The sequence below is a fragment of the Setaria viridis genome, chromosome 8, assembly GCF_005286985.2.
Source record: "Setaria viridis chromosome 8, Setaria_viridis_v4.0, whole genome shotgun sequence".
Classification (NCBI taxonomy): domain Eukaryota; kingdom Viridiplantae; phylum Streptophyta; class Magnoliopsida; order Poales; family Poaceae; genus Setaria; species Setaria viridis.
In genome coordinates, this window is record NC_048270.2 from 40,406,623 (window position 1) to 40,426,562 (window position 19,940).

The following is a 19,940-nucleotide window of genomic DNA, read 5'->3' on the forward strand; positions in this document are numbered from 1 at the left end:
TGCAAATTTAATTAAATAGATGCCAATTGCTACGCTTGAAGGATGAAGGACAACACACACAAGTGGGCCACCTGCAGCTTGTCTTCACCATCACATGCTCTAACTGCAAAGATAAGTACTTAACACACTATACTAGCTAGTATACTACACTAGCATGTGTTGGATGATGTAAGCATGCAGTCTCTGGATGATGCAACTAAATTAATTTATATATGTCCGGTAATTAACGTTGTGTTTAAATTTTTTCCGTGCCGGCAAAACAAAGTGTCTCCAAAAGGTATGTCTTTTAGTCACCGTCACTGTAACTGAATTCTTTGCGTAGTTTGCTGTTGCTTAACTGCACACATAAACCAGTTTAACATTCAAATGAGCCAAGGGCATCTTAATTAGCATGGTAATTTCATGTCGACTTGGCACTTTTGGCAACATGCAAGACTTTTCTTGGTCTTGATTCCGGAGCCACTACTAGCGCACCCGATCAGTGGGCCTCGCAATTCTATGCCAAATCACGTGATAGAATGCAACTAGTTAGTACTAGCCTATAGCACAAAACTGAATTTGATGCCTTGACATAGGATTAGTTTACACCCAATAATCCCAAGCCCGAGGCGCGCTAGATCCAACCACCGGAGGTCGCGCCGTGCTCCACGCCATGCCGCACCGGATCCGGTCCTGAAAGCCACATCTCCACCGCCCAAGCGCCGAGACCTAGGGCGCCTCGCTCTTCCTCTCCCTAGCAGTTGGCCGTGCCCTAAGCCCGCCGTCCCCCGCCACACCTAGCAGTTCAACATTCAAATGAGTGATTTCATGCCTACTTGGCACTTTTAGCAACGTGCAAGACTTTTCATGGTCTTCGATTCCGGAGCCACTACTAGCGCACCCGATCAGTGGGCCTTGCTCTAACTAGTTAGGTTGAGTGTTATTAGCAGTTTCCATTGACATGATCACCTAATCTGGCAGCTAGCTAGAACGTGCGTGAAGTCAGAGTTAAGTAAGGTACAGACACAGTTGCTTTTCAAAAAGCAACTTCTCTGCAAATAATCTTTGATGACTTCACCAAGTCAACGTCTTCGTATTAGTTGGACGCATTCCACTTGCAAGGTACTAAGCACTCATCTCTAGTGCAAAACTCAGGTATCATTGCTGCTATCAATGATCCCTGCTTGTTTAATTGCTCTCTCTCTCTCTTTTGACCTTTTCCATGTCCAAATGCTCCACATGCTTGGCCTGCAAGAGGGCACTGCTAGGAATGTGGACTTATTGAAGGGACATGTTTACCTCGGCCTTTCCACTGAACAATCATTTTCATGGAAAACCCCAAAAGGTGTGGGTTTTGTTAAGTCTAAAATGAACCAACTAAAGAGTTAGTAACCATTAAGAATAGTGTTGGGGATCGCCCAAAAGATCAATCACCCTCGAAATCATTCGAAACAAGGTCTTGTACTTGGCTCTGCATTATGCTTAACCTCGAATGGAATTCCCCAACCTCAGAGGGAAAACACAGTGCAAAGAGGCAGATTCAGCCCGAAGCCAAGTGGCCTTAACCGCTCCTTAGGTTGATTGATCCTAACCTCGAGCACCCGAAGCTAACCCTATGTGCCAAGTTGTCTATTATCCTATGCAGGTTCACCTCTTTTGGTCTGGAACCAGAACGCAAAGTTAAACGTGTCTTGGTCATGAGGCCTAGGCGGACCAGACTCTCGAAGCTTGCCGACCTCGGACGCTTGGTTGGAGCCCTGAACGCGAGGTTAGAAGGCATGGAGGCATTGAAGCGGTCAAGGTGGGAATCGCGGAGCCTTGTGAGTGCGTGATTTGCGGAGCTGTCGGGCAGCGTAAGAAATGTGATATCCAAATGACTTGCATGTAAAGCATATTCTGAGAATGTAGTTGTTCAATGGGGGCAAATGTGTAATGCCAAGTACCTCTCAGGACACTATAAAATTAAAGGGGAACCATCCCGTTGTAAATTTTACGCTCACTCTTGTATACAGTAAGACCAAGGAGGCTTATTGCGCTCCGTTGTGACAATTCTTGGCCGAAGTTAAGACCCAACAAATACAACATGGAAGTAAGGTGTCAGCCTTGGTAGAGATTTATGTCCCAAAGCTTACTTCGATCACTTAAGGACTGGTTCACGGGCAAGTCTTTCTAGTGAAATGTACAACCATATGTGCCAAAAAAGTACAGCCTTCGAGAGTGACTATTCATGTAAGGCCTTCATTTATACCCTGCTAACTGAATCTAGAAATCCATCCCAAGGGGCCACGGGTAGGCAACAGATATACTAGAACAAGTCCTTCACATAGTATATCTGGGGAAAGGAGAAAAGTGGGAGGAGAGAGAGAAAAGTGGGAAGGGTAGGGGGGTAAAGAGTACCCTATAAGCAAAATAAGCAGCTCCAAACTTGCTTATTTGCTTATGCAAAAGCAACTTATAAGCAAGTCTATAAGCAAGGGTGTTTGGGTTATAAGCAACTTATTTGCTTATTTATAAGTTGCTTATTTATAAGCAATGGTAACCAAACAGACCCTAAAGCAACTAATCAAGACGGCGGGCTCTACGATCAAAGCTAGTCGATCGTCTCCGTGGTACGCCTTCATCGTGCCCCGATGATGCACACATTATGTATTATTTGTGTTCACTGAATTTAATTTCTTCCGCTGAGAAGAAAGCAAGTGTATCGGAATCTTCATCTCGCTACCTAGCATGCGGATTCATACCAACTTTATGCATGTGCAGTTGATTTCCAAATACAACATATTTTCTTTCTAGCCAAATATGGCATACCAAAAGGTTGGTTTGGGGGTGGGGGGATCCTACCCTGGTGATGCTTGGCCATTTGGATACTACTGTGTTACTATTAGGTAGCTCGATCATAATATCCATGTCTCACTAGTAGAGAATTGGCTTTCGATCCGCCCCCTTTTGTCCCGGTTTAAAGTTGGCCCGGGACAAAAGGGGGTGCGCCACGGTAGTTGACTTGCATGTAAAGCATATTCTAAGAATGTAGTTGTTGAATGGGGGCAAATGTGTAATGCCAAGTACCTCTCAGGACACTATGAAATTAAAGGGGAACCATCCCGTTGTAAATTTTACGCTCACTCTTGTATACAGTAAGACCAAGGAGGCTTATTGCGCTCCGTTGTGACAATTCTTGGCCGAAGTTAAGACCCAACAAATACGACATGGAAGTAAGGTGTCAGCCTTGGTAGAGATTTATGTCCCAAAGCTTACTTCGATCACTTAAGGACTGGTTCACGGGCAAGTCTTTCTAGTGAAATGTACAACCATATGTGCCAAAAAAGTACAGCCTTCGAGAGTGACTATTCATGTAAGGCCTTCATTTATACCCTGTTAACTGAACCTAGAAATCCATCCCAAGGGGCCACGGGTAGGCAACAGATATACTAGAACAAGTCCTTCACATAGTCCCAGATCCGGTCAGCACAGGTTGACTGTGAGAGGGTCAAAGACCCTATTGATATATTTGCTTTATGCGCACTTTCCTGGGGTAATATTCGTGAGGCAGATGAGAGTAACCCTTGTTTGGATCCCAGTATATATGCGGATGGACCTAGATGATATTGTGTAGAGATAGACACTGGTAGGTACGGGTCTCGTATGTACCGCCTAAAGCTACGATATGGACTGACCTAATGTGTGTGTACAGTTTACAAACTCTGCAGAGTCAATAATCTATCTAGGAGCTGAGGCTCACAGTCACTAGCTCACATAGTTAAAGCTCCCATTGATCAGCAATCATGTGTTTACATAACTTGGGTGTTAGTGAGGAAGGGCTAAGGCCCTAAGAGAGTTACTTTAGAATTAGGCGTAAGCCGGCCTAGGAGGACGGTGGCGGTCTCTGGTACTCTTTAAAGCATGGGAACTGGCAGGGGCGGATCCAGGGCCCGGGCTGCTCGGGCTGCAGCCCGGGGCGAGACCATGAAGTCCCTTTAACCTATGTGCTGTTTAGCCTAACAAAATGAGGCTTAGGAGACAAAATTAGACTATTTTAGGTGTGATTCAACAGCTCAGCCCGGGGCGCAGTCCCATTCTGGATCCGCCCCTGGGAACTGGTAGGGGAGGTAACATTCCCTTCAAGAGCCAACAACTTCATAAAAGTGTTTGCTTCTTTTTCTTTTCCCAAAACTCACATCAACTTGCATAAAATGAGTTTCTTGATAAAACCAAACCTCTTGTACTTTTCCTTGACATCCCAAAACTCACATCAACTCTTGGAAGTTCTTGTGGATACGGTCTCACGGTCTCCTCGCCATCCTTGAATGAAGGAAGTGATGCACTTATATGAACGTACACATTCTCTATATTCGATGACCTAGTATCGGAGACCTCCCAAGTCTTTGCCTGATAATTAAGCACGTGATCAAGTTGGCTTTCCAAATTCTCGTTAGCAGTAGCTTAATACATAAGTTTTATTATTACCCGTACGTCTTGTTCGATGTGCAAAAAGTCCTGCCGAACGGTGCTTTTAGTGCAAATTTAATTAAATAGATGCCAATTGCCACGTTTCATAGTAAACCAAAAAAAACTTGCTGAAGTTAGACACCACACAAGTGGGCCACCGGCCTGCAGATTTTTTAAAGGAATACATGGGAAGGAATCTTTTCCTTTTCAGAAATGCATGTACAATAGCAATGGGCTTTCTAGTTGACCAACCTAGACGTATCGAGCTCTGTCAACATCATTAATTTAGCTAGATTTAATAAACGAAGTTTCCTCGCAACCATGTTTTGACACCATCAACCTAAATCGTCCATAATACTAAAGACTGTAAATCATATGACCCGCGCCTATAAATAGCCACGCCGCCGGAGCGAATTGCAAAGCATGAAGCGCCTTGCAGCCATGGCAGCACAAGTGCTGTGGTTTCTCCTTACTCCTACCGTAGCATTTTCCTATCTAATTCCACTGCCGCCATTGGTGGCAGCAGCCTCCGGTTCCAACATAGCGCCACCACCACCGGTGGTAGCAGCTCCAAGGCCGGGCTGCCCTAGCATGTGCGGCAATGTAAGCATTCCCTACCCATTCGGCATCGGGGACGAATGTGCCTTGGGCTCGGACTTCGCCATCACTTGCAACCATAGCTTTAACCCTCCAAGACCGTATGGAGGCAATTTTGAGATCATCAGCATCTCGTTGGAGGCCGGCGAGATGCGTGTCTTCTCCCCCGTGGCCTACATCTGCTACAACTCATCCAACACCACTGATTCAACCGGAGTCATCGACTGGACATTCAACTTCTTCACATTTCTTATCTCGCCGACGCGCAATGTCTTTACAGGCATCGGCTGCGACACGTGGGCGTATATGGAAGGCAGAGAGGATTCCAGCTTCTTCACTGGCTGCATCACCACATGCAACAGCTTGCATGCCGCGGCTCGAGACGGCGAGGAGTGCGCGGGGCTTGGCTGCTGCCAGAGTTCCATCCCGACCAACATCTCCACGATACACATCTACTGGGAGAGAAACAGCTCAAATAATGCATGGAGATACAGCCCCTGTAACTACGCTTTCATCGGGGAGAAAGGCCGGTATGTAATACCACTAACTTAAAAAGTCCAAATTAAACTACACAGCCCCTGTGTATTATGATGGCCTATCTTATGTTCTTAACTTGTCAAGATGAACTTTGATATTTTGTTATTTATTGTAAGGTACCACTTCAAACAGAGAGACCTCATCACACGTGTTGCAGACAAGACCTTTACTGACCGTTTTGGAGACAGAAGCATCCCTATGGTGCTTGATTGGGCCATCAGGGATGGTGTGTCTTGCCAGGCACCACCAAAGGATGCTGGGGCGTCGGCTAAACCGACAGCTCCCGCTTGCATCAGTAGAAACAGCTTCTGTGTTAACGCCACACAGGGACCTGGGTACGTCTGCAATTGTTCCAAGGGCTACACGGGCAACCCCTACGTCACCGATGGCTGCACAAGTTAGTAAATTTTATTTACTCTTCGTATATAGTCTGTATTCGTTTTGCATAAATAAGCATGGCATTTTTAATCATTAAAGGATTTATTTGAGGGATAGGAAATGGTTTACTAGGATTGTTGGATCCATTGAAAGGCTTATTAGATGCCTTGTATATTGCTCAGTGGCATGCTTGGCGTCATGACCTTGAGCCTTGCAGTCCAAGCATACCGATTGGCTCGTGTCATGCTCTGCTCCGTTTTATCGGTATCGTCCCTTGTTGATTGAGGTCCCTGCTATTGTTTGCAGGTCCAAACTAAAAACCTGCAACCGTAAACCTGCACACTTTGACCGTATAAACTGGGCTGGTTGGAGGAAGGGAGGCCTTGTTTGGAAGGGGGTGCTAAAACTTTAGCACCCCACTTCTAGCACCATTTTAGGACTTGTGTTGCCAAACAGATGTGCTAAACGTGGGGTGCTAAAGTTTAGTCCCCGTCTCCTTTAGCTCCTCTAAGGGGTGTTAAAATGGGCTAAAAGTGGTCCCAAGGACTATCTTTGCCTGGTTGCCCACCCCCACCCCCCCTCTCTCTCCTCCGCCAGCAAATCCGCCTCCGCCCGACCCCTCTCTCTATCTCCTTCGCGCCGCACTCCGCCTCCACCTTGCCGCCCAACCCGTGTTCTTCGGCGGCACCCCTGCCACCAGATCCGGGGCGGCCGGCTAGATCCTCGCTCCCCATCCTTGCAACGCGGGCCTAACGGGCCAGACGCTGGATTCGAGGCGGCCGGCGACGTGCTCATCGCCGGAGGACATGGAGAACAGCTGGGCTAGCGCGCCGCGGTGGGGGCGTCCTTGGTTCCGCAACCTCTTTTTCTACGAGTCCACGATGATCTTGTCTCCGATGGCGCCGCAGCTGGGCGGGGACGTGTGGGAGTAGGTAGAGCAGTTGGCGTCCGTCAAGCACGGCACCATGCTGGGCCAAGAACAGGCTGGTGGCTGTAAAACCCCGTCCTCCAAAGCCGCACCATCCAGCCCTTCTGAGGGGCGGACACGCATACACATAGCACCCTGCTTACACTTTCGTCCTCGCTTCATATAAGAGGGTTAACCCGAAGGTGCTATGGCTTGTTGATGAAGGCTTATAAGTTGGTCCCACCCTTGCTCAACTAGCAATGTTGTACTAAACATGCGCGCCTACGCTCATAGGCCACACTGGGCCAACCAAATTGGGCCGGGTGTCATATTCACCCCCCCCCCTCAAAAAACCCGACATCCTCGTCGATACCGTATGTGTAGTGCCGGCACCACATGCCATGCCATGTGTCCCATCCAGAACCCACACGAGCCATGCGCCATATGCCCGCATACAGACCCGTACGCGCAACCGTGAGTGCCGGTACAACTCACCCACACATGGGAAAATGTCTAGGAACGTTCCATCTTAGTGCATGATTGTACGCCCAGTGATACCCGCACACTGACCCGTATGCGCAACCACGAGGGTCAGCTCTGATACTATTTGTAACACCCCGTCCTCCAAAGTCACACCGCCCAGCCCTTCCAAGAGGCGGGCACACGTACACATAGCACCCTGTTTACACTTTCGTCCTCGCTTCGTGTAAAAGGGTTAACCCGAAGGTGCTATGGCTAGTTGACGAAAGCTTATAAGTTGGCTCCACCCTTACTCAACTAGCAATGTGGTACTAAACATACGAACCTGCGCTCGTGGGCCACAATGGGCCAACCAAATTGGGCCGAGCGTCACAATGGCGTTCGTCGGTTTGAGGGGGAAGTACCCGCGATGGGGGCAGTTCGTGGTGGCGAAGTGCCGGATGGACCCGCGAGGCCTGTTCAACGGCCCATTGTCCGACGAGGTCATCGGCGGGGTGGAGATGGAACCGGTGGTGGCGCCGCTTGGATGTGGAGGGGGCACGAGGGAGGAGAGGAGACCGTGGGAGGCACCCGTGTGCAGCGGAAAGGAGGGAAGGAGGGGTACACGTGTCTTTTGTAAATCCTTTAGTCCCGGGTCAAAAATCAGCCACCCGTGGGAGACCCTTTAGTTGCGGGTTAAAAAATCAGGCACCTGTGGGAAACCCTTTAGTCCCGGTTGAGTGACCCGGGACTAAAGACCCCCCTGTCTTGATTGCTTTATCCCAGATGGATTTTCACGAGATTTGCTCCCTACCAACCAGGACTAAAGGGGACTTTTCCATGGGTGAATCTGCAGGTTGTCAGCCCTTCAGAGTTCTCAGGCCTTCAGCGTTTCAGTGTCATGTTGCCATGCTGTGAGTGCCGACCCTAGAATCTTCAAGCTAGCTGATATAATCTTAGTTGGATATCGATAGTAGCAATCACGCGGAGTGTGGAAAACGTTAGCATTTCCTTCGTTACCGTATATATAAATTTCTTCCAGTTTCCGTAGTTTTCTTCTACACCCGCTGGTGCCAGTTTTCTTACAGCTATATGTGCTTACATAGTCTAGTGAACTGGGGAAACATAAAATTCTTAGCCTACAGCTTCCACAACTCTTCATAAAATAAATTAGACCCGGCTGTCTAAATATACACATAAAGTTCATCTAGTGTACTTGCACCCACCAAATACATGTTTTGCAACCTAGCTAGAGATAAACCTCGTAAGATACTACTATACAAATGTAAAGGCACATAAGATTGCAAAAAGTAGTCACAAGAACTTAGGAATGAGCTAGAGGATGCAAACTCTCGATTTTACCTCATGGTATTGGTAGTCAAATGCTACCCCTAGTCCACGTTGGACTACAACCAAATTAAGGATATGCTCAAGGCCACCAAATCTCTCCCGGTAAAAGTTCTGGACTTGTCATTCATGTTTCTTCCAAGATGGATGAGGAGCATGCCATAAAAGGCAAGTGACAATTCTCTCTTCTGGTCACATTGTCATTGTCTTCACTACAAAGCTTCTCCAAAGAAGGAGGTATCCTTGTTAATCGCAACCACTCCACACCAAGCCAAAGGTTTGACAAAGGTTCCGGTGAGCCATAAGCCCAAATGGTGTCGGTGCACCAAGCTTACAAAAATGATTCACCTCCTTGAACCAAGCATTAGACATCAACACCTCCAATTTCTCTCTATAGGCATAATCTAGCACTAAACACACTCTAAACATGTGCTAGTTAATTGCCTTGAATGATCAACTTAGCACCTTGGTAACTTGGATATGCCTCTAGTGTATCTTGGAATACCTTTGAATTCAGCACACTCTAGGGTATGTGCACCCACGCTTCAACCACATAGCCATTGGAAAACATAATACCCAAAGCTATAGCCAGTTTCTCTCGTTAAGCTTGATATCTCTCGTTAAGCTCCAGTCGTTATATACTCCAATGTCTCCATCTAGCCTTCGAGTTTTAGCTGCTTTCTTCACTCCAAACCAAGCCGATCTCATTTCTTTCATCCGTTGCCTTGATTTCACTACCGGTCGGATCTTACAATCACCTGTTCTTCTCACACGGATCATGTTTCATAGCTCCGATCAATTTTTCTGGTCGGCCATTCTATCTTCAAGTCATAACTTTGAATCAGGACAAAAGTTTGCAATTTGCACATGTTTGTTCGGGCGAACTCCGGTCAGTGCTTCAATGCACCAAAGCATCATCCGATCACCTTTGAGTGCAATGCCTTGAGAAAATTCTATCTCATACAGGTGACATTAGTAAATAAATGCATACATAGTTGCTTCGTATATGCGGGCTAGGGTTTGGTTTATCAACTAGGTGGAAAAAACTTTCTTTTAGATTTTCATGTATTATTAGTTGAAGTTTATGTGAATGTCTTTTGCATCTTATTGTATACAGATATCAACGAATGTAGCAGTACAACGAATGGTCCTTGTGGCATGTATAGCACATGCGAGGATACAGATGGTGATTATAATTGCAAATGCAACTTGAACCGGAAAGGAGATGGTAAAAGTGAAAAAGGATGTTATCAGTATGTATTTGCACCATATGCTATTGCTGCCGTAGGTGAGGCTCATTAAATACAGCACGCTCCTCTCTACCATATGCTATTGCGTCCACTTTCGTAAGGGTTTAGTAAAAAAACATTAAAGGACATTTAACCTTTATTTGTCGGAATATATAATCAGTTATTTTTAAATCAGTACAATATATCAAAACCTCTTTGAAATACATATATTGTTAGCATAATGATAGGATCCCTGCTGGCTGATTAACCATTTCCGTTTGTTGCAAAATGTCAGTCATACAACCTATTACTATTTTTATAAGAACAAACTTCTTCGGTTTTAAGATTAAAAAAACTTTTACTTTAAAGTGTAGATATGGAGTTGCCGTAACTTAACTTATATGTTAGTGAATCACACAACATGTATCCTTATTGTTTGCAGCAATAACTCTTGTCGTCATCCTAGCATGTTTGTCAATTATTTTGCTTATGAGACGAGAGCAGAGGAAACTTTTCAACAAAAACGGTGGCGACATTCTAAAGGAGGTGGGTATCAAAATCTTCACCAAAGGGGATGTGAATACTATCACAAAGAGCTACAGCAATCGCATTGGAAGAGGCTACTTTGGCGATGTCTATAAGGGGACCATCATCGACGATCCCCCCCAAGCACTACAGGTCGCGGTTAAATGCACTGTGGCGAAAAAGGTGGCACGCCTTCGGCAGAAGTCGCTGCGAGGTGAGGCGCCGCAGCACGAGCAGGAGAAGCTATGGAAGGAAGGGTTCGTGAGGGAGATCAGCTTCCAATTCAAGGTTAAGCACCCAAACATGGTCCGCCTCATCGGGTGTTGTCTGGAAACGGATGTCCCCATACTAGTCTTTGAGTTTGTCGGTAAAGGAAGCCTCCATGAAGTGCTTCATGGTGCCAACAAGCTCACTCTCTCGCTGCCAAAGCGGCTTGACATTGCCATTGGTTCAGCAGAAGCTCTCTCCCATATGCACTCGCATGGTGATTATAAACACGTCCATGGCGACGTCAAGTCCGACAACATCCTCCTTGACGACGACCTCAATCCCAAGGTATCTGACTTTGGGTCTTCCAAGCTCCTTTCGGTCAAGAGTTATGCTAGGGACGTAGCTGCAGATGGGAACTACATAGACCCAGTGTACTACAGCACGGGACATTTCACGGTAAAGAGTGATGTCTACAGCTTCGGTGTCGTGCTCCTTGAGCTCATCACAAGGAAGAAGCCTAGGTATGGCAGTAGCGATGGTAACATTCTGACCATAGACTTCAAGAAGTCCATCAAGAACCACAGCAATGCACGGGAGATGTATGACGCAGAGGTCTTATCCGATGACAATGCTCAATCTCATCGCTACATGGAGTGCCTTGACATGGTCGGTGCGCTCGCGGTCCGATGCCTCAGTGAAGATGCGGATGAGAGACCAACCATGGCAGAGGTGGTGGATGAGCTTAATCAAGTAAAGTCGATAGCCTGCGGGATCGGAGCTCATGCTCTGACCTGAGTTGAAAGCAGCATATGAAGGAAACAAATTAGGTACGAATGGTCATGGCTTGAGCTTATTAGCAATCTCTATATCCATTAATTATAATTGTCAAGTTGAATGTAATATATAGCTATGGACGTAGAAATGAGTAATTTTATTTTCCTGCATTTGTTTTAATAAGGCTGCTTATTATTAAGCTGCATGTAATTGTGCACTGGTTTAATTCAGGGAACTTTGTATGTCTACTATGCGGGCTGATGCTTCCTCACAGAAAGATATTAATTCTGTTAAAATAAACATGAATATTACTTGGAGGATGTGCAACCATGCAAAACATGTACTCCCATGTCACAATATATGTTTATCTGTAATTCTATGAGAGTATGGCGGCATATAGTAATGCTCTATCACAATACCCGACTGGATTAAACCAGGGTTCTAGGATTCGGTCTGAAATCCAAAATGAAACCAAATCGGTCAAAAAATTCTACCAAAGTTGAATTTTTCTACCATTACTTAAATCTATTGTCACACCCGGTTTTAAAACAAAACCATGTGCTACCTATATGTATGCCAGGATCTAGTTCCATATATATAGGTAGCACTTGGTTTTGTTTTAAAATCAGGTGTGACAGAAGTGTTATCAGAGCTGTATCGACTGTAGGACGTAAGCCTAGATAGCATTGGTCTCTTCCTAAGGTCTGTTTTACCATAAAAACAATTCCTGCCTTATCCTTGACCTCTCTGATGACTATTTTCACTCCTTGAACGTATTATCTACACCTTGATTGCTTATTTCTGAACAACCTTGACTCTTAGTCTTTTACCCCCTCTTTGTAATGCTAAACCCTCAATCTTTTCAATTGACTTACTCCCTCTTTGAAAAAAAAACTTATTTTTTTGCTACTCGCACCTTGTCAACTATCTATGTTGTTTTTGCTAAATCCCTAACCCTTGTATGTTTATTCTTCCTCATTGATGCCTATTTGACTTTGATTATACATCTTCCTTGATGAATGACTTTCCCTATTCCAAGCATCTCACCTCCTTTTAATTTGTTGGTGAAATTGCTTACACCTTACTCCTTGATATTTTTTATTTCTTACTTATCTTTTATGCATATCTCCTCCTTGATTTTGTTTCCAACATATCCATCATTCCCCGTTGTACCTCTCCTTGCTTTTCAAATAATATCACTTTGGATTCTTCCCTTGATTTTGATTCCAAAGTATCTTTTCTGATTTAAAAATGTTTAGATGATCTGTGTCACCTTTCCTAAAACCCATCGAAGTCATCTGAAGAATGAAGCTACTAGTTCATCACTAGAAGTCAAGCCTCAACAACCGAAGAAGTAATCCCTTCATAGGAGTACCCCTTGCAAACCTCACTAACAACGATTAGCTTTTGTTCCTTAACTGTGTGTTGATTGGTGAAGTTCTGTGTGTTGCTTGATGATGTTTGTCTTGATGACCTTGATTGAGTTGGTTCTTTGTATTGATTGTTGATGTATTGTGGGTCTTCTACCTGCAATGACATCAGTTGTCTAGTTGGGTTCTTCTTTTGACCTCCCACCTCTGTGTTATCCTCCTTTCTTTCTACTCAAACCAATGAAGAAGGTCGGAAGAAGGAAACTGAAGTCAACACCAACGTTAACAAGCAAGTGTTAACATCACCACCACCATCTCCCTAGAAGCAAGTTGAAGATTTGAGGCTTTACTCTGATCTCCCTAACCTTACTCTAATGAAGATTACAAGAACCAAGATGATGAAGAAAACACGAAGATTCTACTCGACAAACAAAGATGAAAGACTATCTATTCTAATAATCTTGTTTTCTCCCTCCTTGTTTTTCTTTCTTCGAATCTCGGGACGACATTCCTGTTGAGGGGGTAGTGTTGTCGTACCCTGAAATTTTCAAATTTCAGGATATGATTAAAAAAGGATTAATTAATCAATGATTTTATATAATTTAAAATTTTTCCTAACATTTATTTTCATTCACAGGAAATTTCGTATAGGAAAAATAATTGTTTGTCTTTTTTGAAATTAAATAATGTTGTTCTGTGTCTGTGCATTCATGCCGATGCATCTTAGTATTTCTTGAGTGAAAAAATTTTAAAAATGCGTTTAGATGTTGGCTAGACCCTTCTGAGAATTTTTCTAATTTTTTTGGAATTTATTCTCCTTTTCCTTGATCTTAATTCAATTTTGGATGGCTCTAGAATCCTTTTCCCAAGCTCGAAATATTTTATTTGGATTCCTTGTGTCTCAAAATATCTCTGGGATTTTTCCTAGAATTTTTGGGATTTTCAGTATTTTTCGTGGTTTACAATATTTATCTAGAATTTTCTGGATTTATATTCCCACGTACAAATAATTTCTGAAAAATGATCAAAACTTTCTTTTCCTTTCGGGGCGAGCTCGCACCTGCGAATCCGGCCCATCTCCTCCCTTCCTTTTCTTTTTCTCTAGCAGGCCGCCAGCCCAGCAACTTTCATCGGCCCAAAACACCATTGGCCCACCTCTCTCCTCCTCTCCCTGCTCTTCCACCGGCCCAACCTCCTTCTCTCTCTCCCCTTTCTTTTTTTTCCCAGCGGCCCAGCCAGGTGACGCTAGCCCACCTCCCTCGGCCCAACATCTGGCCGGCCTGCCACTTATTCCACCTCCCTCTCTCACTCACCGACAGGTGGGGCCCACCTGTCGGGCTTCTTCCATCTCCCGACGCCAAGACGCCGCACGATGCTGCACGGATGGCGCCGTCCCTCCCAGCGCCTCCTCGCCTCCACCGGCGTCCTTCCGGCTTCCCGCGCCCCTACAGCTCCTGCGTCGCCCACTCTCCCTGGTCTTCCCTTCCATTTTCCCTCCCATCTCTAGAAACGAACGCCACCTCCTCCCACGATTCATGGCCGGCGCCCGTTTCCTCAAATAGCGCCTCCTCCACTCCCTCCAAGGCCTATAAAGCCGCCATCGAACTCATCCGGTGCTCTCCTTTCCGTTTCACCGCTCAATCGCCGCCCTAGTGCCCGGCCATCGTTCCTTTGTCGCCACCGAATGCCGCCGCCGCATCTTCCTATCCACCGCCACCCAAAACGCCAGCGCCGCCGTCACCCGCATCCCTGGCGCGGCTGCCGCTGCCGCCGGCTTGGCCGTCGTCGGCTTGACCGCCCCCGGCCGGAAGTCCTCTCCCGAATAGCCCCTGTGCGCCGGCGAAGCGGCCGGTCGTCTAGCACCCCTCCCCCTGAGACCTCTGTCTTGGTTGAAGAAGAAGGAATTGAAGGAAGGGATAAGGTTGTGCTTTTCACCCTAGCCCCTGAAGTTTCATTTATTTTCTCATGTATTCCTTGTGCCTTCGAAATTCTGCAGAAAAAACCCCTGAACTTATCAATACCTTGCAATCTGACCCGAACCTTGCCGTTTTGCAGATCTACCCTTCAAATTTTAGAATTTCACAAGCATGTGCCCTGCTTCTTCGTAAACTTCTTTGCTACCCCTTGTAATCTACGGTAATCGCGTTTAGGTCCCTAGAACTTTGTTTAGCCCGTAGTTTCCTCGTTTTAGCTCCGTTTTGATCCGTTCAAGTTGCGTTGCGCTCATCATGACATAAAATACACGTTAGTAGTGTTGTCATATTACATTTCATGCCTTTTAAAATAAATTTAGTAGTAATTGATTAATGCCTAATAAACGTTCTTTTCAAAATAAAAGTCACCAAAGAGCTATACACCGTTTTTCATAATGAATATCAACTTGATTAATGATTACTTCATAATCTTTCTAAATAAAAGCCAATTAGGATATACATCGACTTTTCATAGAGTAGAGTTAATTTGATTAACACTTATCTAATGTTTCTTCAAATTAAAAGCTATTTAGTGATACCCCGGCTTTTCATAAATCAAATTTGATTTGATTAATATTTATTTAATTTACTTTCTAAATAAAAGCTACATAGGTTATAACTCGAATTTTCATAAATAAAAGTTAATTTGGTTGATATAAATATCAATGTGTTTTTAATATAATATGCTTAGTTGAACTCAAAATATGAAGCTATGCGCTTAGATGTTCATATGTGCCTTATTTTCAAATTAAATGTTTAATTTGTATAACTTATACATAAATGTTTGCAAATAAAATTGGCCTGAGTTTCACACCGTGTTTTCATAGACAAATATAAATTGATTAATTCTAAATAGGATATTTCTCTGAAATAACCTATGTGCATGTTTTATTTAATTAAAAAGGATCAAGCATATAGTCTTTTTATTTCTTTGATAAATCAAACTTCTCAATAGTTTCGATCTTACGTTTGTGTGACCCATAGAACGACCCTCGCCTTTAGTACGTTGTTTTAAAGCCTTTCTTTTGTTTTGGTGTATTGTTCTTAGTTGTACTTGTTTGTTTGTTAGTGTCGATGTTTGCTTCAATTAGAAGGATCGCCGTTCGAAGCTTTGAAGGTTAAGAGTTTCAAGAAAGCAAGAACCGAAGAGCAATAAGAGTAGCTTTACGTTGGAGAAAGGCAAGTGTCCCTAACCATCCTTCTACCTATGCTTTGTTCACAGTGTTATGATAATCTTAATTGGAACATGGAGAACCATCCAAGAAAACAGTACAACCACAATATCACGTGGCTCTGATCTTAGCCAACTAATTAGGCATGTGGTAGACTAGTGGTCTTACCGAAAGGGCAAGGAGGGGGAAGGTGTCGATGGTATGACCCGGAGCACTAGCCTTCTAAGGTGCTGACTCATTACAACGGGTTGTGACCCACATCGCTACTGAAACTCTAGCGGGCTACTAGTTAGCTATGTGTCTTTGTAAAGGCTTCGTAGTGGACCCCCTAGCCACTCACCAAAGGAAGTGTTTAAGGGCTTTGCAAACCTGGGCAACACGGGGGACCACGAGTTGTGGGTAAAGTGTACAACCTCTGCAGAGTGTAAACTGATATATCAGTTGTGCTCACGGTTAAGAGTGGCTTAGACCCTCACATGATTAATTAAACTTGAAGATGGATTAAATCGTAATTCTAGTTAGTTCCTATGGCCTTGCTGAGTACCAACCATAAGTGTACTCACCCTTGCTTACTGCTGCTCAGAAGAAGAAGATGCAATGGAGATGTTGTGAAGATGCTGCTGAGTTCTAGGCGTACGCAACCCCCAGTTGAGTGCCTGTGAAGTTTGGAGCCTCCGTTTCTAGAGTTTAAGCTCTGTGTCTTTGTTAGTCTTGTAAGTCTCTTTTTGTATCTTTTTACGTGATATTGTTACTGTTAATCACTAATGATGTCACTATATGTATGGAACTAGATCCTGGCATACATATAGTTAGCACTTGGTTTTGTTTTAAAACCGGGTGTGACATCTATACAAGCTCACATACTCCCACTACTGCAAAAACATAGCTTCGATCCAAAGTCTTTAGTCCCGAATGATTTTGGACTTGGGACCAAAGAGCCTTTTGTCCTGAGTCAAAAATCAGTCACCGATGGCCACCAATGGGGAGCTCTTTTAGTCCCGGTTGGTAATACCAACCGGAACTAAAGAGCCCATTTAGTCCCGGTTGTAAAATTCTGACCCTCGGAAATCTAGCGGGGCGTTTAGTTCCGGTTGGAAACACCAATCGGGACTAAAGGATCCCCATTTAGTCGCGGTTGGAATTAGCAACCCAGACTAAAGGGGGTCTTTAGTCCTGGTTGGAAACACCAACTTGGAGAAAACGTCCCCCCTCGGTCTACGCACCTAGCCTCGGATCCTTATCTTCTCTGAATCCGCTCTCCTAACCACTTCTCCTCTCCTCCTCTTCTCTCTCCCGCCCGGCCACCTACCTCCCTCCCTATCGGCCATACATCCTCGGGCCCATCAGAAGACCTGCACGGACCCACTCAAGGGGACGTACTCGAGATGTATCAGAACATGGAGACTACGATACAGGCAAACATAGGCTACATGGACTCCTGAAAGACTAGTCGGAATATAAGGAAACTACTCTGCCGAGTTAGAGTAGGACTCTGTAGTCGTGTCCGTCTAGTACCCTTGTAGCAAAGACTACCTTGTAACCCTGCTTCCCCAGTATATAAGGGCGGGTAGGGAACCTCTCAAACAAGTTCAATCCAATACAAGCATACAAACACACAGGACATAGGATATTACGCGATCTAGCGACCTGAATCTGTCTAAATTGCATCCCTACGTGACCATCAACTTCCTGATTCCGGTGACACCCACCAACCAAAACTCAACCCCGGGTACTCCTGTGGTAGGTTGTCAGGTATAAAACACTAACAGCTGGCACGCCAGGTGATGACGACATCACCATGCTGGATACACATGAGCCTTGATCTTCCTCAAGTTACAAGTCGTCACCGACTTGTCGCGTTCGGTTCGAAATCAGCCGACTACTCTAGACGGATTTGGCAATATCTCCTTTATATGACATCGAAACAAGGTGTTCTTTGATGTGTTGGAAAGAAGACAATGAACACTTTCATTTGGTTCTGGTCCTAGCTCCAGAAGCATCATGGATCATTCTGTGTGACCACAACAAGGTGATGTGTCACCAGTTTTGGACAAAGTTGGCCTTATATCGTGTCGGGCCTTAAGCTCAAGTTGTGGTCGCCCCCAACCCTAGCTCGCCCCTTTTTTATATAAACTTAGTAGCAGCTGCCTTAGAAACTCGGGTTTTGTTTAGTTCTAGTTTTCCATTGAGAAACTGAGATTGATTCATTATAACTCGGCGACAAGTCCTTTTACAGTGATCCAGGGCCCCTATTTTGTTCTCCTCCACTATGTCGATTAGTACTTTTGAATTGAGAGCTTGAACCCATATTTATCTTCACTTCAGATATATTTGCAATTTCAGATTGTGCGTTTACACTTTCTTGCTTGTGTTCTTTGATTCACTTGCAGGGAAAGCCTTCTTGGTGAGGTCAATTGAGTTGTTCTTGGTTGATAACCAATGGAGCAGTGGTGTAGCGGTTGCAGGGATTCGAATCATGTCTGATTAGAAGCCCGGATTGTCAATGTCGAGTTCTTCACCAATCAAATTACCCCCATACCTATCAGAAGATTGGGCCAGTCCTACATCAAGTGGTATTAGTATTCCAGGTCACCCGTGAGGTATATTATAGTGTTCCCCCCTTAGATTCAGTTCATGTTCTTTACCTATAGTCCACAAAAAGCCCCCCAAAAAACACATTTACACTTTCCACTGTCCTGTCGCCTTTTTAGCCTTTGCAATCTTTGTTTTAGATCCCCTTTGTTGAGTTCGTGTCCGCGGTCAAGTCTTATTGCTGGTTTAGTGTGTTCGCGGTCGTAGTCCAACCGCCCATCGCAGTTTCGTTTCCGCCGCTATCCCATCCAACTTTTCCATACAACAAGTTGAGCCATTACATTACTTGACTTTGCCCCCGCTAGCTGCCTTGTGTGAATTCTTGCTGCACAAGCCCTAGATAGGTTGCAAGCCGCAGTGTGCCTTTTGCCTTGCATTGCAACCATACTTGATTCATCTGACAATACCTATTGCATCTACCAGGAAAGATTTTGCCGTTGGATTGCTTGCTGAGAAGTCTTGCTCAGCCGTGATCGGTGTTGGGAGGATAGGGGAACTTTGCCCTAGCTGCCGCCGCTGCGTATGACCTATTGAGCCTTCAAAAAATGCTGATTCGGAGGCCCTTGCTTAAAACAGGCATAACTATGCTGGGTTTTGCAGTTCTCAGTTTTGCCAAATTTGCTCTGGAAGTGGGAGTTCTCAAGCTTTAAAGTGGTTGCACGCTTTCCAGAGAACATGCCTGATTCTCTATGGACCATATAGTACCTCCGTTTAAGCTGAAACTTTTTGTGGTTCCATCTTGTGTTATCTTGCGACAACCCTTAAGGGTCTGGCCCGTGCCATCCGCCCTCGGCCTGCGGCGCCAGATGCGAGCACGCGCGGGTGTTGCGGCCAACGGCAGTGGTGGCATCCGCTGCGGGCACGCACTGGCAAGGTGGTGTCACTGTGAGGTAACCTGTGGTGGCAGCGTACGCTGCAGCTATGGCCACGAGCGTAGGAGGTGCTTCGCGTGGGCCGGCCATGGCTCCACGCGGATATGGAGCCAACGCCAAGACCACGCCGGATGTTTGTGCAGGATCCATCTAGATGGAAGGTACAGCAAGCTCCAGCGCTTGGCTGCGCTCAGATCCGTCCTCCCCTAAGCTTGATCTCGTGCTCCCACCCGGGGCTCCTCCCCCTGGTCGCGGTCTTGTGGCTAGCGGCTGGTCGGAGCTCTGGCGTGGCCTGGCCAAGGATGCCCGGATTTGGCCCAACATGGGGCTTAGTTGCCGGATCTGCTGTGGAGCTAGCTAGATCCGGCCAAGTAGCAGCAGTGCGGTCACCCCCAAGCGCCCCCCGCTTGAGTCAGCCTAATCTAGGTCGCCATAGCTACCTTAAGCTCGTCAGCTATCCATACTATGTGCGTTGGGGACGATGGGCTTTGTGGCGAACGGCGCACGGTGCTGCAGCTGCAGCTGCAGTTTTGGTGACCAGTTTGAGTGGAATTTGCAAAGAGAAATCCTCTT

General features: G+C 45.5%; 1 protein-coding gene across 1 annotated transcript; it reads left to right on the forward strand.

Annotated features, from left to right (window-relative positions):
• Positions 1-4,824: 4,824 nt before the first annotated feature.
• On the forward strand, positions 4,825-11,636 carry LOC117833740 (wall-associated receptor kinase 2). Its single transcript, XM_034713339.2, has 4 exons — positions 4,825-5,552; positions 5,676-5,956; positions 9,768-9,938; positions 10,322-11,636. Exons 1-4 carry the CDS (start codon positions 4,849-4,851, stop codon positions 11,407-11,409), a joined length of 2,244 nt encoding a protein of 747 aa, XP_034569230.2. The 5' UTR covers positions 4,825-4,848; the 3' UTR covers positions 11,410-11,636.
• Positions 11,637-19,940: the final 8,304 nt, after the last annotated feature.